Source organism: Phasianus colchicus, chromosome Z (assembly GCF_987193195.1).
Source record: "Phasianus colchicus chromosome Z, bPhaCol1.hap1.1, whole genome shotgun sequence".
In the NCBI taxonomy this organism is placed as follows: Eukaryota; Metazoa; Chordata; class Aves; order Galliformes; family Phasianidae; genus Phasianus; species Phasianus colchicus.
This window is the reverse complement of record NC_143476.1, coordinates 593522-619311: the sequence shown is the minus strand read 5'-3', so window position 1 is coordinate 619311 and position 25790 is coordinate 593522. Positions and strand designations below refer to the sequence as shown.

Below are 25790 nucleotides of genomic sequence, written 5' to 3'. Positions count from 1 at the left end.
CTGCAGCTCCCACTGCAGGGAGCACAGGTTTTACGAGGAGTGGCTGAAGGAGCTGGGATTGCTCAGTCTGGAGAAGAGGAGGCTCAGGGAAGACCTTATTGCTGTCTATAACTACCTGAAGGGAACTGGGGGTCGGCCTCTTCTCTTGTGTAACTGGTGACAGGACTAGAGGGAATGGTTTCAAGCTGCACCAGGGGAGATTTAGGCTGGACGTTAGGAAATACTACTTCTCTGAAAGAGTGAGCAGGCACTGGAATGGGCTGCACAGGGAAGTGGTGGAGTCACCGACCTGGAGGTGTTTAAGGAACATTTGGATGTTGTGTTGAGGGCCATGGTTTAGTGAGTACTGTTGGTGATAGGTGGATGATGGGACTGGATGATCCTGTGGGTCCTTTCCAACCTTGGTGATTCTGTGGTTCTGTGACTTCAGCATGAGGTCCCTCTGAAGGGCATACAGTCTGCTGCTTTGAAGCCTGCTGAATGTAATGCTGGCAAACATGTGGCTCAGGCTGTGGGTCTGCTATGGCAGCATGTACACAGCCTGAGCATCCTCTTCATCTTTACTGCCTACCTCACAGTCTCCAGAGCTTGAAGCAAGGGTTTGGTGCTCCTCTTCATTTGCTGCCCACAGGTCTTCTGCAATTTCAGTGCTTTCCCTGGCTGAGCCCAGCAGGGCTTGAGTCCCTGGAGAAAGGAAGCTGCTTTGTTCCTCCCCTATGATGACCTTGCAAGCTATTCCTATCCCCAGCAGTGACTGCCCCACTGGCATGCTGTGTAAATGGATGCTGGACCAGCTGAAGGTGTAGAGCTTCACTTGGTGTGTCCCAGGAGCATGGATCTACAGCTTCAAGTTTTGGAGTTGCAGTTGTTAAACTGGACATAGCGTGAGGTTGTCTGAAGAGTGAGAGCACATGGTGAGGTCACTGTCCATGACAAGAAGGACTTCTTGGAAGTACCATGAAGTCTTTCCACAGCAAACAAGCTCATGTGCACATACAGAACAGGCAGTCAGGTACTGGAGACACAGTGCTGCAAGCTGAATTAACAAGAATTAACAAGTGCTAACAATTCAGAGGAGATTCAGGCTGAGTATTAGGAAAACTTACTTCTCTGAAGGAGTGGCACGGCGCTGGCACAGGCTGCCCAGGGAGGTGATGAAGTGACCATCCCTGGAAGCGTTCAAGGAACATGCCATTGAGACACAGTCTGTGGGTATGCAGGGGTGGGCTGTGGTAAGACTCAGTTATCTTAGTGGTCTATTCCAAACTTAGCAGTTCAGTGATTGTAAGTATCACAGCTGATTAGTTACATCTGCTGGCTTTCTTCCCTGCTGGCAGTGTTACTCCTAGCCTCCTTGCCAAGTCACTTCTGCAATCTTTGCTATGGGCCAGAAGAGGCACCTGTGGGAGCAGGCAGAACTTAGAGGATCGCAGAATCACAGAATCACCAAGGTTGGAAAAGACCTTCAAGGTCATCCAGTCCAACCGTCCACTGATCACCAATAGCTGTCACTACACCACGTCCTTCAACACAAAACCCAACCGTTCGTTCCTTGAACAAATTGGATGGAGCTTAGCAGCACTCCTTAGGGACAGTATTGGTCTGCTGTGAAATGTGGAGGCTGGCGGCCCTGCATGCGGCAGGAGGGTTGGAGATTCATGATCCTTGATGTCCCTTCCAACCCTGGCCGTTCTGCAATTCTGTGATTCTGCGACAGGAAGAGCTTGCAGCTCTCTAAGGAGAGCGTGTTTGCAAGCTAGCATCACGAACGGACCCAAGGATGTCGGAGCGGGACGCCATCAAGCGTCATCCTGGAGACCCGCGACCGCAGCTGCCGCCACGCGCTCAGCTCCACGAGTGGCGCGGCAGCGCCGGCGCGCCGCGCCCTGATTGGCTGCGGGAAGGGCGGGCTCCTCCCCCCCGGCGCCGCCGGAGACGTCATCACGCAGCGTCGGACGTCATACGGCGACGCGCGGGTCGGGCCGGTCCCACCCCGCCATGGCCGGAGCTGCGGGTGCGTCCCGGGGCCGCGGGTGCCGCGCTCGGCTCGGTTCGGCCCGGCCCGGCTCGGGGGGCGGCGCGGCGCGTTGGCGGGGCGGGGCGGCGCGGTTGGGGGCCGGGCTCGGCGCGCCGCCGCCTGACCTTGAGGGCGGGCGGGCGGGCCGGGGAGGCGCCTCGCGGCTTCCGCTCCCCGTAACGCCGTGTCCGCTCTGCCCGCAGGTCGTTGTCCGTCCGGCAGCGCGGGAGCCGCCCGCCGCCCGCTGCGCCGCCGCGCCTTCGCCGAGGCCTTCCCGCGGGGCGAGGGATCCGCCCCGGCCGCCGCCGCCTGACGGGACATGCGGTGAGGAGCGCCGTGCTGCGGCTGCGGGCGGGACGGGGCGGCGGAGCGAGTCCGGAGAACGGCGGGAGGCCGGCCGGGAATTCCGCTGGGGGCGGGAGGCGGAGCTGCGGTGGCTGCGGAGGGAGGACGGCGGGGGTCGGGGGGAAGCTCAGGTGGGGAATGGGGAGAAAGTGCTCCGAAGGGCGGTCGGACGGAACGTGCGGGGAGCGGCGGGGTCGCCGTGTGTGCGGCTGCACCGGAGCCGTGCGGGGCGGCACCGACGGGCACGGCTCAGTGGGCGCGGCAGGGGCGGGCCGCTCTCGTTCAGTGCCTTGGTCGGGTACCGGGAGGAAGGGATAGGGTGCACCCTAACGAGTTTCCTGTAATACGAAGCTGGGAGGAGTGGCTGGCACAACCAGGGGGCTGTGCTGCTTTCCTGTGAGACCTGGGCAGGTTGGAGAGTGGGGAAGAGGAACCTGATGATCTTCAACAAGAGCGAGTGTGGGGTCCTACGCCTGGATGAGAATTACCATATGCACCAGTAGAGGCTGTGGGCTGTCTGGGTGCATTAAAAGAGCACGGCCAGCAGGTCGAGGTAGGCGATCCTAACTCTCTTGTCTGCCATGGTGAGGCCACATTTAAAATAGCGTGTCCAGTTCTGGGATCACCAGTTCAAAAAAGACAGGGATCTCCTGGAAGGAGTCCAGCAGAGGGCTGCAGAGAGGATAAAGGGCCTGCAGCATCTCCTGTGTGAGGAGAGGCTGAGTAACCCGGGGCTGTTCAGCCTGGGGAAAAGAAGGCTGAGGGGGGATCTGGTAAATACTTGTAGATATCTGCAGAGAGGAGGGAGACAAATGGGTGAGGTGGTGCACAGCAGTAGTAATGGTCTAAAATGTAGATTTTTTTTCAGTGGTGTGCTGTTAGAACAAAAGGCAATGGGCAGAAACTGGAATACAGGAGGAACTTCTTTACTGTGAGAGTGATGGAGCAGTGGAACAGGCTGTTCAGAGAGGTGGTGGAGTCTCCTTCTCAGGAGATATTCAAACCTGCCTGGATGTTTTCCTGTTGTAGGAAACCTGCTTCAGCAGGGGAGCTGGACTTGATATTCTGAGGCCTCTTCTAATCCTATGATCTTACAGGTCTTCTCCATTTAAAAATCAAAATATTATTTCTGTTCTTTTTCAACATCAATGACTATGATTCTGTGAAAAGGCGGTATCAGGTTAAAAAATCGTAGCTTTCTTTTCTTTCCCCTGTGCCTTTCTGAGCCAGTGAGCTGCAGGGTAGGTGGGCTGCTGTCCTGCAGAAGAGCCACGTGTGCATGTCAGGGGAGTGGAGGTTGAGTGGGGGCACACAGTCAGAAAGGACCGCATGTGTCCACACGCTCACATGGGGACAAGCTCACAGAATGCTGTAGCAACTTTGGGGTGTAGAGGCAGTACAAGAGATCCTAACCTCTCTCTTTAAGAGCTGATACTTTGATTATTGGCTTGTAACAAAGTGGGTTCTGCGCTGTATCATCAGCGGGTGGTGTGTGCTTGCAGGCTGTCTGCAGACAGGGTTCTGCCCCCAGCACTGCTGGGCAACTCGCAGTGCCTGACACCTGCTGCTCCCCAGCTCTGAACCATACAGCTCATCTTTAGGGGTGTCACTGCACTGTGCATTGTTCTGCATCCAACAGCTCCACTAGAGTGGCTGTGGAAGTGAACCAAACATGTTTCTTATTAGCTTATTTCTGGGGGAAAACTGATGTCCTGGGCACAGGCTTTTGAATGCTCAATGTAACGGTGGTGTTCTGGTGATGCTTCCAAACTGAGCTGAGCTCTCATGTCCCACTGTTCCCCTTCCAGTGGAGGAGCAACTGAGACCAGTGTACCTGCAGGTGTGGCTGCTTCGATGCGTGCAGATAGAACTGCTGTCATCCAGAAGGTGCTCTGAGCTGGTGTGTATATGGCATAGTGCACGAGCCATCTAAACTGAATTCTTTCTCTGGTGTGAGATTTCTTTATCAACACAAACACTACATTTTTCACTCAGAGGGTGGTGAGGCACTGGAACAGGCTGCCCAAGGAGGTTGTGAATGCCCCATCTCTGGAGGTATCCAAGGCCAGGCTGGATGTGGCTCTGGGCAGCCTGGTCTGCTGGTTGGTGACCCTGCACATAGCAGGGGGTTGAAACCAGATTATTTTTGATGCCCTTTTCAACCCAGGCCATTCTAGGATGGCTTCATGTTTGTACAGGCTTCTGTAGTGAGAGAAGTGGCAGCTCTTGCCTAGTTGGTGGACTGGCTCCTGGAGTGAGTAAGGCCTCTGAAATTGCACGCACTTTGTTGCCAGGGGCTGTCAGCACTTTGTAACTGTTCAGTCAGTCATCCCTGTTTAAATGATGTTCATGTACTGCCTACTAAGGGTCCCTCTGGAGCTTCTCTGCTCTGTAGAGAAGCGTTTGCTGTTCAGGGGTCCCTCAGAGCTGCCGTAGCTTGAGGCCTTCTCTGCAGGTGATTAAAATCAAGCAGGGGTTACAGGTGCATCTTCCTCTGCAGATAAACCTGCAGGTTAACTACCTGGGCCTGCTAGAAATGTGCAAAGTTGTGTTAGAATTTGCCTGTCCTTTAAATTAATCCTATGATTGCGGATCAGACTATATAGAAATACTGTGTGGGTGGATGGGTTGGTTTGTTATTTCCTTTGACTCTCTTCTGCCTCCACCCTCAGTGCTGTGTTTTTGCTGTTAACAGGCTGAGTGCATACCATTTGCTATCTGAATTCCCTGGTGTGCTGTGTGGGAAGTCGAATGGGTGAGCTTCCCATTGTCAGCTGTAATGTAGCACACAAGAGATTCATATGTCGTTTTGTTTCCCTCTTTGTTTCTCTATCAGTTAGGAAACACCAGGAGGAAAACCTGTGCTTATGAGACCCCTGCAGAAAAGGGTGTAACATCTGAAAGATCTGGCATTGACTGTTCTTCAGATTTTAAGGGCTCTTCTCAGATGTGCAGTGCTGGGTGCTAGTGTGAGAGAAAGAAGCTGGGCCATCTGCAGCTCTGCTCATGTTCATTCTTCTCTGTTTTTTGATGTAGGAAAAGAGGACTGAGGTATACAACAGTAAGAAAAACAGTATGATGGGTTCAGAAGGCTTTTCCCCAGGAAGTTCAGAGGAAGACCCAAGCAGTGACGTTACGGCTACCTCTAGCAAACATTACCTGTGTGGTTACTGTGCAGCATTCACAAACATAGCAGTTACTTTTCCCATCCAGAAGGTCCTCTTTCGACAGCAGCTGTATGGTCTGAAAACAAAGGATGCAATACAACAGCTGCAGAAAGATGGCATTCGAAATCTCTACCGTGGCATCCTCCCACCCTTGATGCAGAAGACGACCACGCTGGCTCTCATGTTCGGCTTGTATGAGGATTTCTCCTCCTTGCTCCACAGCCACACGACTGCTCCTGAGCTCCTGACACGCAGCATGGCAGCAGTGCTTGCAGGGACCACAGAAGCTGTTCTTACGCCCTTTGAGCGAGTGCAGACTTTGCTTCAGGACTACAAACACCACGATAAGTTCACAAACACGTACCAGGCTTTCAAGGTACTGAAAGTCTATGGGATGAGAGAGTACTATCGGGGATTGGTGCCTATTCTGCTCCGAAATGGGCCCAGTAATGTACTCTTCTTCGGCCTCAGAGGACCTATTAAACAGTGTCTGCCTGAAGCAACTTCTTACAGCACTCACTTGGTCAATGACTTCATTTGCGGAGGGCTGTTGGGTGCCATGTTGGGATTCTTGTTCTTCCCAATGAATGTTGTAAAAGCTCGCATGCAAGCTCAGATCGGTGGTGAATTTCAGTCCTTCTCGACAGTTTTTGTGAAGATCTGGCTTGAGCGTGACAGAAAATTGATCAATCTTTTCAGGGGAGCCCATCTGAATTACCATCGTTCAGTCCTGTCCTGGGGCATAATCAATGCAACTTACGAGTTCTTGCTAAAGCTGTTATGAAAAACACTTATTTTCTTCGTCCTTTCTATTCATTTGGTTTCTGCCATATTTGATGATGCTTGATCCCTGGGAGCAGTGCCTGCATAGCGTGAAAGGCATTTGGTCTTGGCCTTCACTGCATATGGGGTGAATGGTGATATATCCAAACCTTGGTGCAATTACGAGTAGCTTCTTAAATTATTTATTTGCTGGCAGGTGGATTTACCCATAAGGAAACTACTAGACAAACAGATAAAAACAAAACCAAAAAAACCCACAAACTCATCTGTCAGTCCAGTGGCTAGTTCAGTATCACTCCCAGAAGTTCCTAACACTCCATGACTGAGTGCGCTCCACTGTGTACCTTGTAGAACATGAAAGTCAGGGGGAGGCTGATGGAAATCCATTCCCTTATTTGATGACCTTCAGAATGCTGATGTAAGATTACGTATCTCAGATAGATGTAGGCTCCTGAGTGCTCACCGTTGCTCGTGGCCAAATGGACAACAGCTCCAGAGGAGGATGACCGAGTTCCTGAGTTCTGTGCTTAAAGCCTATGCCAAGTCTCCTGCTGGCCGCTTGGATGCTCGGCTTCAAGCAGAACGTTTCATTCGGCAGCATAAAAGCAGGTACTGAATGTTGCCTTCAGTGTCATCTGACTCAGATTTCTGTGTGCACGAATGTAGGCACACGGTTTCACGTGAAAAGGGAAAAGTGGAAGGAGAGAAGCAGCAAGTATGAGAAAGCTTTAAAGTGTCCTTCCTTGTTATAATCCTTCTACTTGTAAATGCGGAGCTTGTTCTGCTTTTCTTTTTTTTTTTTTACTACTTCTTTTTCTATTGTTCTACAGCTGTGAGGCCAGAAAGAAGACGTCTCTTTTTGTAATGCTTATTATAAAATAGTTCATTTTCCTGTATTTTCCTGTTGTGAAAGTAGTTCTCAGGCAGCTCTTTTCTACAGAGGTATCTTGTCTTTTGAAGATCGCTGGTGTTTCATCAGAGCTGTGACATAACTGATCACAACAAGATTTTTTTTTTACAGGAAAGCCGGAGCTCTGTCTCCTTGATGTGTACGTTTAACAGTTCTGTAAGACAGAATTGTACTGTAGCACTATCAGGATTAAATTCCTGGGTAATACCCACTGGGGTGAAGTCTGCGATTGTAGTACCAGGAGGCAGACAGAGATGACCTTTGGAATGATGCAGCACTTGGAGAAGCACTGATGGACTTCTGTGGGCAAGTGCAGATAAAGATGTACAGAAATGTGTGTTCTGTGTCCTACAGATGTGAGCGGTGGGAGTTGTGAGGCTGTAGGCCTTGGAGAAAGGAGCAGGAGGGGGATAGGCATAGCCAGACCAGGAAAGGGTCTTAATGAAAAACACTTGGTTGTCCTGGGAACTTTATGTCATTATGTTATATTTAAAAACAGAAAGAAAAAAAAAAATTAAAACAAAACAACCTCACCACCTATTCTGAAAGATGGGGATAAACTTTTACCAAGTTGCTCTTTTCATAAGCTTTGTAGTGGTGGTTATTTTTTGTTTGCTAAACTGTCACAAAATACTTGCTCTAATCAGTGTGTCATGATTATGATCCTAATGAGGTCCCTAGCTTCACAGCCCAAAAGGGCCCAGCACAAATGAGCATTGCTATATCTGAATGTTGTGGTTATTTGCATTGAAATAAAATGTTTATTGAATGTTTGTTACTGTCAGAATCTGATTTTTACCAGTGTAATGGTTGTGAATTTATTTAATCTCTTCTTGATGGAATAAAAAAAGTAGATTCTGTTTTTCCCTTGGAAGACATAATCTGAAGAGTTTACGCAGTTTGACCTAAGCTATCACTAATGGATGGTGTTAATTACAGTTGGGAAAATGACAGTTGCAATCCTTATCTGTTGCTGTCTGGTTGTGCAGAAGTTAGATGGAAAACAGTGTATGTATGTCATGATAGAACACTGTTCCAGTATAGTCTGTTTTGCTTTGTAACTACAGAACAGTGACAGTAATTGTCTGTTTAACAAATTACAGATCTTTTACTTGTTAAAGAACATACGAGTATGGAGTAAAGAGGGAGAGCTTTGTCACAGCAAAGGCTACACACCTTAAATTAAAGTGATGTGGGAAACATGGTGCACTGAGCATGCTGTGTTGCCATCCTCGCAGACAGCACAGAGGCAGCTGTGCTGCTTCAGCTACTTCAGGCTGGGCTCAAGGCTGTTTTCCATTACTATCAAACTGATTACAACCACACCATGCTGACATTCAAGAGTGGAAATGGTATGTGACTTCAAGGCTGTTGTCTGGAGGCCAGGAGAGCTCATCTGCAAACATCACCAGCTGTCAGCACTTCCATGTACAGTTGGTTAGGGCGGCTGGAACTACATGATCTCTTAAGGTCCTTTCCAACCCAAACTACTCTGAATCTATGAAACTGCTTAGGCTGTGAGGTCCCATCCAACCCAAGCCCTTCTGTATAATTATCATCTGTAATTACTGTAGTTGCACCTAGGCCTGGCTTTCTAGGCTCTTGGAAGAACACGTTCCATCCTACAGCTGTGCTCAAGCTAAACCAACACCAGAGGGAAACACACAGATGCAGATGTCACTCCAAGTGTGGCTCTTTCCCCCTCAGTTCCAGTGAATAGGCAAGAAGCAGTGAGTGTTACAGAACACAGCTCAGTGTAAGACAAATACATTAAAATAGATTTTAATTCACTGAGTTATTAAATGTTTAATTTATTATGCAAGCAAGGAAAACGTTCCACAAATAGTAAGTTACTGTACGGCTGTAAGTACAATATATTCAGAGCAGTTCTGATACTTTTATATTGTATGAAAAGGCTACACTTCATACTACGAAATCTCAGGTATTTCAAAATATTTACATGCACAATTTGTTCTAGTATTAAAAACTTTTCACTTAAATGAAGATACCTAGTGCATAAGAAAATGCACCATTGACCAAGATCAGGAAATTAGAAGTTTCTTTCTCTTGCAGGACAAAAATATTAGGGTTCTCAACCTTCTTTTACTCCTACTTCTTAGAATCTTGTAAACTAGAATTCTTAAAAGCTTTCAAGAGGGCAAGTTATGGAGCAACAGGTCCACATTTCGTGGTATTGGGACCTACTGCACATCACTGTTGCCCAAATAAACAACAACAACAACAACAAAAAAAACACAGAAAAACCTGACGTTTACATTCCAATTCTGGTGGTAGGCAAATTGTCCTTACCAAGCCTCAAAGAGTGCAAACAGATGTGTGTCAGTATCACTGTGCTTTATCCCCAGTAATTCTGATGGAGGTTACGTTTTTCCCTGAACTACCCCTGTTGGACTGATGATGCCCAGTAGATGCAGATATACTGAAATACACACACAGGAAAAGTACACAGACATGGATGCCAGTTCGTAGTCCCCTTAAAGGTTTCTTTTTCTTTTCCTACAAATGCATAACAGAGCTACAACAATGCAAAGGCTAACCTCCAATGGAGCAGGTGGGAAATGCATTTACTCCTACAACAGACAGTCACTGGACTATTACAAAAGGAGAGCTACCTTCAGACACTGGTTTGGTTCCACACACACCGCTGTGAGCTGACAGTGCCACGCAGAGACCTCAGTGACGCAGCCTCTCTGCTTCTGCTGACCAGCTGTACTGTGAAGCTTCACTGTGGAAATCAATAAATATGAAACCATGCATTTAAAAAAAACGTATCTGCATGCTTTACAATCAAGGAGCTCCATCCTGATCAGAAAAACTGCAAAATCTATCAAGCGCTGTAACGCTCGAGAGGTCAGAAGTAAACACATGTGAAGCCACTGCTGTACTTTGTTCTTAGTGCAGACTTTAATACATCATATAAAACGATTTCCTATATTTGAGACAGGCAGGTCTGGGACCTTCAGAATTCTAAGGGTGCAAGGTTAAGGATTTGTCTTTTTCAACAAGGTAACCTGTTTTGGCTAACTGGAGAGAATCCAAAGCTCAGCAACAAATTTCTTCACAAGGTAATGATTCAGAAAGACAAAACCTGAATACCACTCCTTCCACCAAGCTGAAACACCACAGCATCCCATTCATAAATCATTTAATAGTGTTTCTACAAGTGCTTTCTGAAACTCACAGGTGAAGTATATTAGATTTGACTGAAAACTTCCGAGTACCGCTGAAAAAGAGTAGTCAAATAACTGCAATCTTCCAGTTCTAGCTAAAACCTACCACAAAGAAATGGGAAAGGTTAGTTATGTCAGAGTTCAGCTGCACGCACACAAACAGCATCCTTCTGGAGAACTGTGCTCCTCACACACAGCTCCAAAAGCATTCTAAAGTGACAAGTGTTCGAAACCAAGACTGGTGCTCTGCTCTGGAAAATAAGGCATGCCCTCATCTGTCACTTCATCCACGCTCTTCTGAGTTCAAGGCAGCAGTCTCAGCAACAAGAGAACAGCCCAGAAGGTCTGCAAATGTTCTAATGCTTTGTTGTCTGAGAAGACCACGGGCTCTGCACATTAGTTAAGGGTACTCTCCTCCTCCAGCTGAGATGATAATTTGATGGGAGTTCTGTACATTAAGCTACTTGAAGGCAGTCCTTCAGCAGCCAGCCGCTAGAAGTACTGAAAACCCAACGCAGGAGGTAACTAACCAGTCCTCAGATTACCAAACACCCATTACTGAAGACTTTTTTTTCCTGTTGGTTGTTCTGTTTTTTTTTTTTTTTTTTTTTTTTTTTTTTTTTTTTTTTAAATAAAAATTCACTGAAAATTTAAAATTGTAGCACAGATCCTTAACGATCACCCAGCCCCCAGCACCATGCTATGGGCAGGGATGCTTCCCACAGGACCAGGCTGCCCTGAGGACCTCCAGAGATGGAGCCTCTGGAATGTGTTTGAGCAGCCTGTGCCAGCTTATGGGGACATCCCCCCCCCCACCTCGTGTGTCTGGGAGCCTGTGATGAACCTAAGGGTTAAAACTTGGCATTCGTACTTAGTATGCCAACGTTCACCCTTAAATCACATTTCAGATTTTATGATTACCCCAGTTAAATCCACGCTTTAGATCTTACTTTAGACAGGAATGGTTCTAATCCGCTCCCAAACTGACTACACTTGTGAAGAAATACTTACCTAGTTGTGCTACAGACACTCCCAAGATGAACTCCTGTTATAACATGAGGTGCAGAACAGTTAGAAGACTAATGGCCTTAAGCAAAAATTCTGCACTGCTCATTCTCCAACACAGGATGAAGGTTTATGTAACTGATGTGGAAAGCTTCCCACAAAAGAAATCCTACTGGCTGAGGACTAAAAGTTGCCGATTAATCATACACACTGTAAGAAACATTCCCTAAGGTTCATGTGCAGTGGATGCAGCAGAAGAGGTTTACCTATTCAGCTCCTGCCACTCTGCTTCAAGCATTTCTGATTCAATTCTGAGGAAAAAAATGCAGCTATGTCTCAATCCATAGAACCATACAATCCTTATGTTTGGAAAAGACCACTAAGATCCCAAGCCCAAGCCCAGCCCACCCCTGCCATGCCAACTGACCGTGTTCCTTAGTGCCACAGCTCCTGCACACCCCCAGGGATGGTGATCCCAACACCTCCCTGGGCCATTGCCTGTTCCAACATTCAGCCATTCTTCTGGAGAAGTTATTCCTTACACCCAACCTGAACCTCCCCTGTTGCATCTTGGGGCTGTCACCTAATTGTACTGCTGTTACCTGGGAGCCTCTTCCTTCTACCAATAATATCAAGATACATAATTAAGGAAAAACAGTCTACAAAGATTTTTTTAGTACAGCAAAACATTACAGAAAGCTGACTAACTTTCTAGCCAACCACAAAAAAAACCCGAACAAATTAATGCAAAACAATTTTTTTCTGTGTTTTTGTGCCAACTAATCTAGCACACACAAAGCCTGCTCAATATCTAACAATCACTGTATGGCAGCTTCAGCAAGGGAGAGGTCCTCTGGAACAGAGAGGTGCTGCACCAGGAAAGCTTGGGTGACTTGTGGCTGAGCTCCTACCTGCATCCCATCTATGTTTCTTTCAGACAGCCCCCTTCAAGTCATGCTGAAGAAAATTACCAGCAAGTACTACAGTACAAAACCAAACAGAACGATGACTTGATGGCACAAGGTCAGAAGCAGCTGAGGTCTGCCTATAAGGCTGAAAACACAACGCATGGAGCCTGACTTGCAGATGCGGTATGAAATGCATACAGTGCTGCACCAGGAACTCACATCATTATTACGTACTGAGACCACATAAACTATGATCTCATCTGGATTTACAGGATTTCCAAAAGAACACACTTCAACTAAGCTGAAGTAGTTAGAACACAAACATTTGAAAGTCCTGCTGATGTACAATGCGCCTAGAACTTTGGCTGATACAAAGAAACGCGTCCGCTAAGGCACCCCGAGGCAATCTGACAGTGGGTTGGAGAAAACTTTGTTGTCAGTACCACATCATTGTGAGAATACAGGGAACGGATTTCTTGCAAGGGACCAGCTTCTTTGGGCAAGCAGTCAACAAGTTCGCTGCAGTGTGCGTCAAACCCCAACAAGCGGATCCCAAAGCCGTGGGGGGATGAAATCATCCGGCCATCAGGACTGAAGCAAAGCTCTTTGATGTAACCCCGGCCAACGTTGGCTTCTTCAATGCAGTGAGTCAATCGCAGGGAGCAGCGAGGTGAGACAGGGCGCACGGGGGCACCTTCCTGGAATTCATAGACACAAGTCCACTGAAGGGAGAGAGAGAGAGAGAGAGAGAGAAAGGAACACTGAAAGACAGTAAAGCACTGCAAACACACATTCACCTCAGCTGCATGTTAAGCATCTGACAGAGCAGTGACCAACACTCTTGCTTATCTACTCCTCCACAAGCACTTCCTACGAGACGCTGAGAACCGGCAGGGTGTTTGGCATCTTCTTATCAGAGAATCACAGAGTGGTTTGGGTTGGAAAGGATCTTAAAGACCACCCAGACCCAACCCCCTGCTGCAGGCAGGGACACCTCCCTCTAGACCAAGTTGCTCACAGCCCCATCCAACTCAGCTCTGAATGCCACCAGGGAGGGGGCATCCACAGCATCACTGGGCAACCTGCACCAGTTCTTCCCTTTGAACAATTTATGTAAAGCAGATGTTCAGCATCAAAACTTCTTCTGTTTTAGTGTCTAAATACAATCTTTTTCACCTGGAAAGAACAAAGCCTGCTCCTCCGGACAAGAGTTTGCTCTAATGTAGTAGAACATTCAAATGAAATCTATAAAAAAGCAGAATTCAGCCTTGTGCAATTTAGAATGGCCTTCTGACATGTTATGCCCCTGACTTCAAAAGGAGGAAAGTCTTGAAAGAAGACAAAAATAGCATTAGAAGAAACGCTATTATGAGACCTATATCCAGCTTGTTACCTGTGAGGCAATCGGGGATTTTAATGCTTGATCTAATTATTTAATTCAAATCAAATGCAAAATCCACTCCATTTACCAACTAAATTCACACCATGTCTGAATCTCCATTCTCCAGCAAGACAGAAGATACATTCTTTCTTTTGTTCACTGTCCTCTCTTGAAGTAAAGACAAAGGGAACAAATGCAAATTAATATTAACAGAAAAGAGTAAGGCAGACACTAGGACTCCAGCATGTTTTAACTGGGTCAGTCAATTGCATTTTCAGAAAATTCTACACTGCACAGTGGTTTGATGGTGAGTTTACAAAACCAGTAGTGAAATTTCAAACAAGTCTCCTGTGCTTCCCCTCAGTCCTCTACACATCTGTAGGCTGCCAGTACAAAGTGAGGCTTCTTTCCAAAATTAAAAAAAATAAAATAAATAATTCACATCATCTATCAGGTTGACTAAAAACTTTTTAAGCACGTGTTTAATAGGCATTTAAAGAATTATTTATAATTTTGAAAAAGTATATATATAAAATCTGCATCTTGGCAGGCTAAACAGGAGATCTGCTGTTGAGCCTGTCAGAATAACAACACTGAAATAAACTTCAGAGAAACAGATGATTACGAGATGACTGTCCAGTGGAATCTCACGTACTGGCAGGCCACAATGAGGTGTGCAATTTAATCCCTCCATGCAGACAAAAAATGGCACCCAGTGGCATTCATCAATGCTTGCTGAAGGTTTATGGAGAGCAGAAAGTGGATGTGAGCATGGTGAGGCATTGAGTGTGCGTTTCAGCAGCAGTGGGTCATCTCTGCCCATGCAGATGTGTACAACTGAGGCATGCAGGCTCTTGCTCACTGCTGGCAAAAACACATAGCTAATCATGGTGACTCTGATGAAAAATAGTGTTTTGCAGCTGAGAATTTGCTCTATGAAATTGTGCTTTTAGTAGCTGCAGTGGTTTCCATGAAAGTTAATGGGGGGCATTACTTTTGGAGCACCCAACGTTCATCAGCCAGCTACTTCAGGGACATAAGGTCTCTCATTAATGTTAAAAACATTTTGCAGTCTCCATGATGCAGCCTCATGTGACTCTACTTGAAAAAGCAAAGACAGGTAGCAGTCCTCCAGCTTATCCATGCCTCTTCTTATCTCAAATGCAGGCACTTGGTAGACAAGAAACTTCTTGGACTGTCCAGGAGGCAAATGGTCCCTCAGTGCCTCCTCTGAGCATGCAGTCACCTGTAACTGGCACCATTTGCACTATTTTGGTGGATCACCTGCTCTGCTGCACAATATGCCCACACCACAGTTTTTAAGAGGAAAGCTGAGATCACTTTTTTAAAAAATTACATTAATTATCATCATTGTTAATAACGTTCAAACCTACAGTGTGGGAGTTTTAAGCAAATGCAGAAATATACTCTGAAAGTTTTTCATAGCCAGTAAAAAGCATTTGTCAGCACAGCAGATCTTTAACCTGGTGACATTGATGGATATGCAATACATCCAGAGGGATTTAAATAATTCAAAGCAGCTTCTCTGCTCTACTTAAACCATGCCCACCACTGTACAACTGTGTAATCTTCTGTTTTTTCCAAGTTCTTTTCTCCTATATTTGGGCAGGTACATATTTTTAAGTCATATACTTGAGAGGCCAAGAATTGTTCAAAAACATTTAACCAAGCTTTACACTATAAAAACTATTCCATTAAAGCTTGGCAAAAGGCATGCTGAATAAAGGACACAGACTCTTGTACAAGAACTCTTCCAAGCAGAAAAATATTTCATAATCCTGGTTTAAAAACTATTAATCTCTGCCTACAATTGAACTTCTTTATTCAAACGCAAATTTATGCCAAAGTCAGGTTTTTCCATACAGTTGTACAGCTGATACAGCTTACTCACAAGTATCTGCTCAAAACCTTTTGTTTTACCTCCTGGTCATCTGTATTACTTGAGCACCGAAGAAGGGTAGCCCACCCTTTCGGATGTAGCTGTAGGGATGTAATGCAGTTGCCTCGGTCTCTCTCACCAGGAACTTCTGGTGTTAAGACCTCCAAACTATTTCTAGGTGATCCACCTAGGAAGGGAAGTCAACTGTGAGTCTAAAGGAACTCTGTACGTTCATAGAATCATAGAATCACCAAGGTTGGTAAAGACCCACAAGATCACCCAGTCCAACCATCCACCCATCAACAAACATTTTCTACTAAACCATGTCCCTCAACACAACATCCAAACGTTCCGTGAACACCTCCAGGGTCTGTGACTCCACCACCTCCCTGGGCAGCCCATTCCACTGCCTAGACACCTCTCACTTCAGTCTATTGTTGAAATGAGGTGAAGGGCACATCAGCCTTGTCTGACTGCTAGAAAAGACTGCAGCTTTATGAAATGCAGATGAAGGAGAGATTACACTAACAACTGAAGTTAACACCAATGTGCTCAGCTCTGATTCCTACTAGCTCCTTTTTTAAAATTTACCTTCCAGGATCTGTGTTAAATCATCCCATGCTGTGAACTGAAGTTAGGGCTAATTTCCACACAAATACATCATTTAAAGAAAATCCTGAATGCCCTCTTTTCTAAGAGCTACCAGTTCTCAAACTTGTACAATGGCCTCTTCAAATTCTGCTAAGTCTGCTCAGCTGTGCGTATCTTGCCTCCTTTCCCCCTGCCTGCCTTAAAAGAGATTTTCACAGGTAACTCCTGCCCTGGGGTCCAGATAAGCTTCCTTCTTTCATATCTGTTTGAACAACTCACAACCCTAAGTAACTAAAGCTTAACATTACTGGTATTTTACATTAGCAAGCAATTCACTAAAGATTTCTCAACACTTGTGAATTTGCCAAGTTGGTGCTGAGCTTTGTTCATAGTTCTGAATTTAGGTAACAAAACTTCTAAAACCATTCTGTCAACGTTTAGGATTAATGTGCCTGTTCTCTTCCTATGCTATTGACTTCTCATGGAGAAACAGCACATGCATATTGCCATCACTAAGGGAAACAAAAAGCAAAAAACAACTATGTTCTACTCTGTTGGCTTTTTCCCCCCAGAAGGTCACTCACATGAGGGGTGCTAGGAAAAAAAAAGGAAAAACAACAACAACAAAACAAACAAACAAAAAAACAACCCAAGGAAATGGCAGCACACTCGCATAACAAAAATAATGTACTAATGCATAATAAAAATCTCACTGCTGCTTTCAGTCAGTTTTCTTGCATAAAAAACGATTACATCTCTAGATTTTGGCATGCAGTGATACTTCAATGGTTTAACAGAGCTCATAGTAACACCTTTAAGGGCTACAAAGAAAAAACAGTGTTTTCCTACTGTACTTTTTCAGCCACAATGAACTAAAGTCTGCAATTCCTGGTTTTATTTTTATGTTTTTCTTACCTTCTCGCTGTGAGGACCGTGACATCTGTTTCTCAGACTGTGGACTCGAATCACTCTGGTGACATGGGGAACCAACAGCTCGAGGACTGGACAGACTCGAGGATGTTATATCTGCATACAGCATCAACCATGTGAACACAAAAGCTAAGAATAGCCTGTGTACTATACATGTCCTTCACTTAACTCTCCCTTGCCATGCTAAGTAAAGGCATCTTGTTAACAGAACACTTTTCAAAGCTCCGCTTACAGTCACAAAGCACCATTTTGTTGTGCTTTACACAAATTAAATGTCAGCATATCATACTAAGGGGAACAAGGAGGAAGCTGAAAGCTGCACTCTTGCTTCTGATACACACTTACTATTAGGAGATGGGGTACGAACTTTTTTCCCAGCTCTTCACAGACACCCCACACAGTGTAGTTAGTGACTATTTTGCTGTTACTGTCACACAACAGCAGGAAGCAGTGAAATTTTAGAGCACAGGACTCTATCAGGTCTGCTGATTGACAACAAGTGCACCTGAGGCGACAGAATTCCAGACTATGTCCTGTAGTGCTAAAGTATCGATACCAAAATTTGCCTTGCCTTGAGCATCACTTGTTTTGTAAATACACACACAGGACTACCGTTACTATTATATTCCTTTTCTGTCTTAGTACATTGTCTTTATCTCAATTCACAAGTACTACCTCTTTTTTTATTATTCTCTACCCCAAAGCACTGGGAAGGAGGGGTGAGGAGGTGAGCAAACAATGTGCAGTATTTAGCTGCCTGCCAGGTGAAACCACAAGAATTCTATCACAGAAGCTGCTACTGACATTTTAACAAGTATTCACCTGAACTTGATGCAGTCCTCCTAGCTCTTAAAATGGGGTAGCTGCCAACCTCTAGAGTTTTGTTTAGATCAAGGTCATGCAAAATCAGAAGATATCCAGAGGATGTAGAGATCAGCATTTTGGAACAGTCTGGTGTCAACCTCATTCGCATAAGAAAACGGGTGTGAAAAAACTTCTTGTGGGGACACCCATCTTCAGTGCACCTGCACAGAGGAGGGAAAAGAAAATACAACCAAGAAACAGTCGGACTGTGACTCAAGCAAGAGCCCAGGATATGCTAAGCACCTTGGTCAATCCTGAAATTCTTCTTGTATGTTGTCTTTACCCTACTTAGAGCAGACTTATCTCAATGGTGAGGAAATCCTTTCCAGAAAGGAAAAACTACATTCTGGAGTGTGAGAAAACTCTCTTACCTTTTTTATTTTCTGGACTATATATCAAGGCAGTGCAAAGCTTTGGCAAGGGTTAGAAATGTTACAGCACAAGTACGCCTACACACCTGTTTGTGTCCCAGATGATCACATTTCCATCAAATCCTGATGTCACCAGCAGTCTTGTATTGGTGTCATACTCAATGTTCTTAACCCAGCTGGTGTGACCATGTAAAGTGCACACTTTTGTGTTCAGCTTTCTCAGATCCCAAAGTGCTATTGTAGTGTCATCAGAACAAGTTGCAAAAAGTCGATTATCTAGAAACCTGAAAATGGGAGATAAATACTGTGGCTAATTTCAGTATGAGTCATCTAGGACTTAAGCTAACATAGGAAAAACAATAGAGGCTGCAGAAAAGAACTAACACGTAGCAGCAGCATACTTGCCAAAAAAAAAAAAAAAAAAGTTAAAAAACAGTAGTGTGCTACTACATATCCAGACATCTCCAGAAACAAGCCAGTAAACCTGCAGTACAGCAGCAGCCTCTTTTCTTCCCTTCCCTCCCCCCACTTATTACAGATCATTTAAAGATTGCACAACCATCAATAGGACAAAGGCACACAAAGAAACCCTGTGGCAACTAGAGCACTTACCCATCTGGACAGTACTCACCTGTATTGGAACTCAGAGAGTCTTTATAAAGCACAAATGTCCTAAGAGCAGCCAGCTCTGAGGTCCCTGGGAAGATGTTCAAAGTGACTGTTTTGGCGGTCCCTTTATGCCTTTCACCTCCCCCACTATTTACCAGATCCCCTTGCTATTAAGAAGGAGCAACACCAGAAAACACACAGATTACAGGTGCATTTCAGACCACACAAAATCCTATCAGTTTGTAAGAAATAAAACCATGTTCTCGACTCTCTTCATTTCCATCCACACACCTATCCTCACTCTTCCCCTAGAGCTCCTTACAACTTCTTCCTTTTCCCCACCACAAACTTCAGTTTCTTCTGGTGAGACCACGTTTTTAAAACAAATGTCACTTTTTGTTATTCCTACTGGAAATCTCTTACCGGCCCACTGGTTTTGCTGAAACAGTTTGTGCCCATCAACTTTAGTCAAACCTCCAAACTCCTCCTCACTTTGGAAGGCTTGTCTTCACTTTACATAGTACTTGGCATCTGACTGAGCCAGTCACGACTGAACTGTCTCATAAGATCCTGACTTCACAACAGTAGGCAGAACACAGCACTCATCACAAGGCTTGTGACAGAAGCTGGTTATCAGGAACCCATTTTCAAAAGTGGCCTCTCTAAGCTGCACAGAGAACTGGGGTCATCATCCCAGCGTGCTGGTGAATGAATCGAACATGCTGGAAAATTGGCCCTAATGTTTTATATGGGGTGTTTAACAGTTCTTTTCTGAGAGAAGCAATTGAGTTGATTAACTGTCCTACATTTGGCTTCTTTTCCTAATCATGTGGTATATACTACATACAGTACTGCTGTGTAGGATATTATGAGACTGAAATCTAAACACAGCCATTACTTGCTTATTTCCCAAGAACCTTAACTAAATATCAGTCCTTCTTTGTACATCTTTTGCTTTAGAGCTCATATGGCTTCACAAAACCTTAGGACACTGCCCACTGCCAACTGCAGTGCCTAGGGAATGAGCCATGTAAACCACCTGCATTCCATAATTTTACCACCTGCAACAGTCTCAACAGTCTCCATAAACAAAGAGGCAGCTTTCACTCCTATTTTCCCTTGCCCACAGTACAGCTTGTGTATTTGAATCTAAAGATACGAAATTGTGTTTTTCAAATTAAAAAAAAAAATAGGTATATATATCAAAAATACTCTTTAGAATGAGAACTTTAGACCACCTTTGGAAATAACTGCAGACATGACAAGGGCTACCCAAATTTACTGACTCCTTCACTGCAAATGTACCTTAGAGAATAAATTCTGAATTGCAATACAAATGTAACATTCTGTTAAGATGCTGCAAGAAGGTGCAGTGCTCAGTATTTCACAAGATATTTGCAAAGTACTGATGCATCAAAGAGTAATTCTGCTCTACTCTCTGATGCAGGAATGAATGTGTATCCCACGTACAATGCTCCAAGCTTTCTGCTTTTCATGGGTCTGGAGATCTTGCTCACCTAAAAGATAACAGGCTCGTCACAGTGCCATGTAAGAAGATGAGAAAGTGGAAATGAACTTGGGTCATACTAGCAGGATTAATGCATTTACCAGATTAAGGTCTTAATATGATCAGGTGGTATTTCTTTATCCTGACCATCCTGACTCCAGATAAAGTTGAATGTACGCTATCACTCCAAACTGAAATAGTATATAAGGCTGCCTTAATACCTGCCATAAAAACTATCACACAAAAGGATAGAAGAACAAGAATCAGCACTAATCATTATAGGAAACAAATTGAGTCACAAGCTTACTGAAGGTAAAGCAAGTCTATATTCAAAAACACCAAGTGAAGAAAATGCTTCATTTTGAAAGAGTATTTAGACAGAAGTTACTTGGCTGAGAAAATCAGGAGGTAAAATCATTTGGCTCGCATTACAGATATCAATGTTTATTAGAGAAGCAGCCCTGCAGCCACCAAGGTGAGTGCAGAATGGCAGGATGTGTTCCAGAAGTTCCCTGCAGCCCACAGAGGTTTGCACAGGATCAGATCCTGAGCTGGAGCTGCAGAACACAAAGCAGAGCCTGTGGTCCAGCAGAGATCTGGGGGAGCTGCTGCCTGCAGCAGAACTGTGCCAGAGCAATCCACCTCTGAGAGATGGAGCTATGGTATCAGTCTGTACTGGAGAAGCATTTGGAGAGCTGTAGCTCCTGGGAGGCCCCTGCAGGATTGGTTTGGGAAGGACAGCAAGGGACTAGGGGCAGAGTGACCACAGAGAAGCAGCGCGGATGAAGCTGACCACAGCCACATTCCTCATTCTCTTGCCCTGTTTGAGGAGCAGACAGAAGACAAGGGGCACAGGGGGAAGGTGGTTTTAGTTTGCCTTTAGTTCTCATTGCTCTAGTTTGCTATTAATTGGTAATAAATCTATCTTCTCTGTGCTGAACCTGTTTTGTCCATAACAGTAATTGGTGAGCAATCTCCCCTTCCTTATCTCAGCCCACAAACTCTTCATCTTACTTCTCCCCTTGTGCTACTGTTGAGGTGGAGTGAGAGCACCTGTGGCTACCTACCAGTGTTAAACCACAACAGCAGCATGCCTGTCCAATGCCAAGTAACTACAAGGAAAAAAACAAAAACAAACAAACAAAAAAAACCCAGCAGTTTTTAAGAAGAGAGTGAAACAAACTACATCTCTTCACCGTACAAATCTACCGTTTCCTTTGGTCTTGAATGCTGCATGCAGCCTTGTTTCATACACCACAAATAGGTTTCAGAAGAAATGGAAAAGACATGGGGAGTTACAAATAGTTTGGAATGAAAAAGTAGACAGATTGCTTCAATTCATGAAGTCTTAAGAGAAGGTGCATATGATTCAGGCATATAAAACCAACTGCCAGAGAGAAAGTATATGGTTCACTGTCTCTGGTGTTTAAAGAACAAAAACAAGCAGAAAACAGAGGGCCTCAATCTATCAAGTCTTCAAAACCTTCTTAAAGATAACCAGAAGAACACTTCTGGAATTCTGACATGAAAAGGGCAACAACTAAATTTAAATCAGCTCAAAAACTCACCAAATCCACATGCAAAACATATCTACTTCATGTGATTATACGCACATCCTCAGCACATGGAAGGATGATGGAAGAGCATCAGTACATACTTCCCTGTTCTGAAATATGTATGAAGGCATCTGGCACAGGATGCCTCTTAATATCATTTATAGGGTTGGAATGGGCTGTCCAGAAAGTGGTGGAGACCCTAACCCTGGAGGCGTTTCACGGACCTGGAACTAAGAGACAGGTTAGTGAAGGGGCTCAGCAGTCAGGCTGACAGCTGGATTTGATGATCATGAAGGTTTTCTTCCAGCCTGGACGATTCAACAATTATAAGGAAAGTTAAAATGAACATATGTAGTGCTGCACTAACCAAGTTTTACAGAACAAAGTGAGCTTCCTTGTAGCTAAGTTTATGACAACAAATGCAGACATCCAGGAAAACGCAGGATGCCAATATCCTACAAAGGCAGAAGAAAAAGCTGCATTTTCGTAACAGAAAAGCACGTTCTCACCATCTCTTTTGTTTGTGCCAGGTAGCTCTCACTTCGGCTTTTCTGACAGACATGCAACTGATGTAAAATTTCAGTCTCTATTAAAAAAGATAGGTGCTTTGTGAAAAACATCTATGTGCCTAAAGAACACGCAAAGGCATTAATATCTCAGATTTCATTTGGCTCTCTGCAGGAGGGAAATGCTCAGAATGCTTTTTGTTGACTTTGAGAAGTAGAGTGAAAGAGGCAGCAATGAGGTTAAAAAACCATCTTGAGAACAAATTCATGTGTGAAAGTCTATCCTCAGGTAAAGAGGACACAAAATAACAATTAAAAAGGAAAAACATCACATGACAAACACACAGATAATTCAGATTCCTGTGTTTGCTGCTTCCTACTTCATCCCGAGAAACATCCACATCATTTATGAGGTAAATGCTGAGATTCACTCAGATTGCAGAAGCCATTTCACTTTTCTGGCTCTTTTATGTTGTAACTGTACTGAAAGCATCCCAACTTTGGAAATTTCCACACAACTAAGGCAATTACTCTTACAATTCAAAATACCGACCATATTCATACAAGCACCTTCCCTCACTACAGCTTTGAACCTGCACTCCAAACAGAAGTCATACACCACTTGCTATGTTTTCAGTGTTTAGTGTTCATTCACTCCATAGGCCAATTAAATCAGACAGCAATACTGTAACACCCTTCTCCCACCACGAACTGCAGCTTTTCCACCAGCAAGAACACCTGGCAGCATTACATACCGCCATCACTGCTTTCAGATTTCTCCTCTTCCCCTTCCCAGCCTTATGCAGCCTCCAATGCAGAAGGAAAACGACACAAAATTGCAGCCTAACAGCTACAAAAAACCACTCTATCCAAAGCAGTGCAAACTTACTACACTCTTATTATTATTTATTATTATTATTTATTCTGTAAGATACAGAAGTTTCTGTGATTCTATTAGAAAAGCATCTACAGTAAGAGAAAAATGATATCTTTTCCTCCTTTTCACCAACCTGATATTATTTACACAATCTTCATGAGCTTCAGAGAGAGTTTTGATGTGCTTTGAAGATATTGGGTCAAAAAGCAGCACTTCAGTCTGTTCACAAGCAACTGTCAGCACAGACCTGCAGGGAAGAACAAAACATTAACACTTGCATCTGATGAATGAATACAACGTCCGCACATGCTCAGCGAACTTCCAGGTTCGGGATTCATGGAAACACAACTTCAACATTACTTAGCTTGGCTTCTTTTCACATCACAGCAGTATTGTAAGGGATCACAATCAGACACAATGCTAATGCACAAAGAAAAAAGGAGCTCTCTGACAAAAGGTGTTTTCTAAATACAGTAGTGTTGTGACTGGTCAAAGACAAGAGGAAGGCACCGGCACCAGTCTAGATTTAGCATTCAGATCATCGAGAACTTTGCAGTGAGTTCTGAGGTCCCAAACAGGTACCAGAAACATCAGCCATTCACAGTTTGGGCAGGCTGTCTAGCCTGTCCTACAGCACCAATATTTATTTGCTCTATGCATGTTGAAAAAGTCTGATACACCGCCACTACAGTGATGGCTAAGCCTACCCTGCTAAATTAGTGAAGGCAACCTCCAGGAAAGCTAGGATGCTCCCCTAGCAGTGCAACAACTCAAACTGTTATGAGTCATGGGGCAGATCTCACTAGTGCCACACAAACAGCTGACAGGTACAATCCTGGTTCTCAGCTCAGAGCACTGCTTTGTAGTGTCAGCAAGAGCACAGGCAGGGAACAGGAAGGCAGCTTTGCTCACCACAGCCAGCTCTGCTGAGGAAGGCTACAAAGAAATTCCAAGTCACCAAAGGTCAGAAAAGGTCTGCGACTGCTCTGCAACTGCTGAATTGAATCGAACCACCACAAAAGCAAACAAGGTCTGGGCTGTTCCACCTGACCTTAAGGCAAACGAGGTTCAGCACCAGGCTGCTATCTTGTGCCTAACACCGCCTGTGGCCTGCTGACAACGTGCCAGCCAGCCACACAAAAGGCCAAGTCAGAGAAGACATCCCCGTGCCACTCCTGGGTTTATCTTCAGACAAGATCTGTGGCTGAGACCACAGCGCAGCCTCACAAACAGCAGGCGCACAGGGACAGCAAGAAGGCAGAACTTCTTCTCACGCCAGAAACTTGCAAAAGCAGTGTTAAGCTACAGCAGAGGTAACAGATTTCAGGTGAGACCGAGGACACCGCCGAGCTCAATCTGAGATGGAAAGCCTTTCTGACAAGGAAGCCTGCTGTGAAACTGCACCGCAGGCTGCAGTTATGCAGACTTTCCTGAACCAAGCTTGCTCCATTTCAGGCTGCCGCGCCTCTCCCATCCCCCGCAGCTCCAGAGAAACCTCACAGAACGACAGAACGGCCAGGGTTGGAAGGGACCTCAAGGATCACAAAGCTGCCACATGCAGGGCCACCAACCTCCACATTTCATACCAACCCAGGCTGCCCAGGACCCCATCCAACCTGATGGACCTTGAACACCTGCGGGGATGGACAGGGCATCCACAGCCTCCCTAGGCAGCTGTTCCAGCACCTCATAGTAAAGAACACCTCCTTGTGAAATGTTCCCTCCTTCAACTTCAGACCATTTCGCCTTGTCCTGCTGTTATCTACCCTCATAAAAAGTTGATTCCCCTCCTGTCTGTAGGCTCCCTTTAGGTACTAAAGGCTGCAGTGAGGTCACCCCGCAGCTTTCTCTTGTCCAGGCTGAACAAGCCCAGCTCCCTCAGCTTGTCCTCCCAGGGGAGGTGCTGCAGCTCCCTGAACCCTCGAGCAGGACAGCTCCGCTCCAGAGCCGCCCTGAGGGCCGGCCGAGGAGGAGCCCCAGCCAAAGGCCGCGCCGCAAGGCGGGTAGCGGAACGCCGGGCCCGGGCGGCGATCGTGGAGCGGAGCGCGGCCCGTACCCGTCCGGAGAGTACTCGAGGTTGAAGACGGCGCCGTGCGTGCGGGTGCTGAGGTACACGGAGTCGGCGGGCTGGATGGAGCCGTACAGCCCGGTCATGGCGCGGAAGCTGTCCCGCGCCGGGTCCACGGCGGCGCTGCGGCCCAGACAGCGCCCGCGCAGCCAGCCGAACAGGCCGCCGCCATCCGGCGCCGTCCGAGGAGGGGCGGCGGGCGGCCGCATGCCGGACGGTGGCGGCGGGCCGGGTCCCGGGGCCGCCTTGCCGGCGCGGGACCCCGCCTGGGCCGCCTCCGCGCTCATCTCGCGCCCGGGCCGGG

At 45.7% G+C, this 25790-nt stretch overlaps 2 protein-coding genes across 6 annotated transcripts; one reads left to right on the top strand and one right to left on the bottom strand.

The window, feature by feature from the left end:
* Positions 1-1956: 1956 nt before the first annotated feature.
* SLC25A51 (solute carrier family 25 member 51) lies at positions 1957-9476 on the top strand. Of its 5 annotated transcripts, XM_031609555.2 has the most exons (4): positions 1957-2014; positions 2221-2341; positions 4171-4262; positions 5399-9476. In XM_031609555.2, exon 4 carries the CDS (start codon positions 5438-5440, stop codon positions 6311-6313), a length of 876 nt encoding a protein of 291 aa, XP_031465415.2. In that variant the 5' UTR covers positions 1957-2014; positions 2221-2341; positions 4171-4262; positions 5399-5437; the 3' UTR covers positions 6314-9476. The 5 variants fall into 5 exon arrangements, with proteins under 5 accessions (XP_031465415.2, XP_089988631.1, XP_089988632.1 ...); XM_090132505.1 differs by lacking the exon at positions 4171-4262; XM_090132504.1 differs by lacking the exons at positions 1957-2014; positions 2221-2341 and adding an exon at positions 2377-2493.
* DCAF10 (DDB1 and CUL4 associated factor 10) lies at positions 9398-25789 on the bottom strand. The gene is made up of 7 exons (XM_031609551.2): positions 25475-25789; positions 23552-23665; positions 18450-18647; positions 17951-18153; positions 17114-17224; positions 15649-15794; positions 9398-13048 (listed from the first exon to the last, which is right to left on the bottom strand). Exons 1-7 carry the CDS (start codon positions 25771-25773, stop codon positions 12680-12682), a joined length of 1440 nt encoding a protein of 479 aa, XP_031465411.2. The 5' UTR covers positions 25774-25789; the 3' UTR covers positions 9398-12679.
* Between the last annotated feature and the right edge of the window lies 1 nt (position 25790).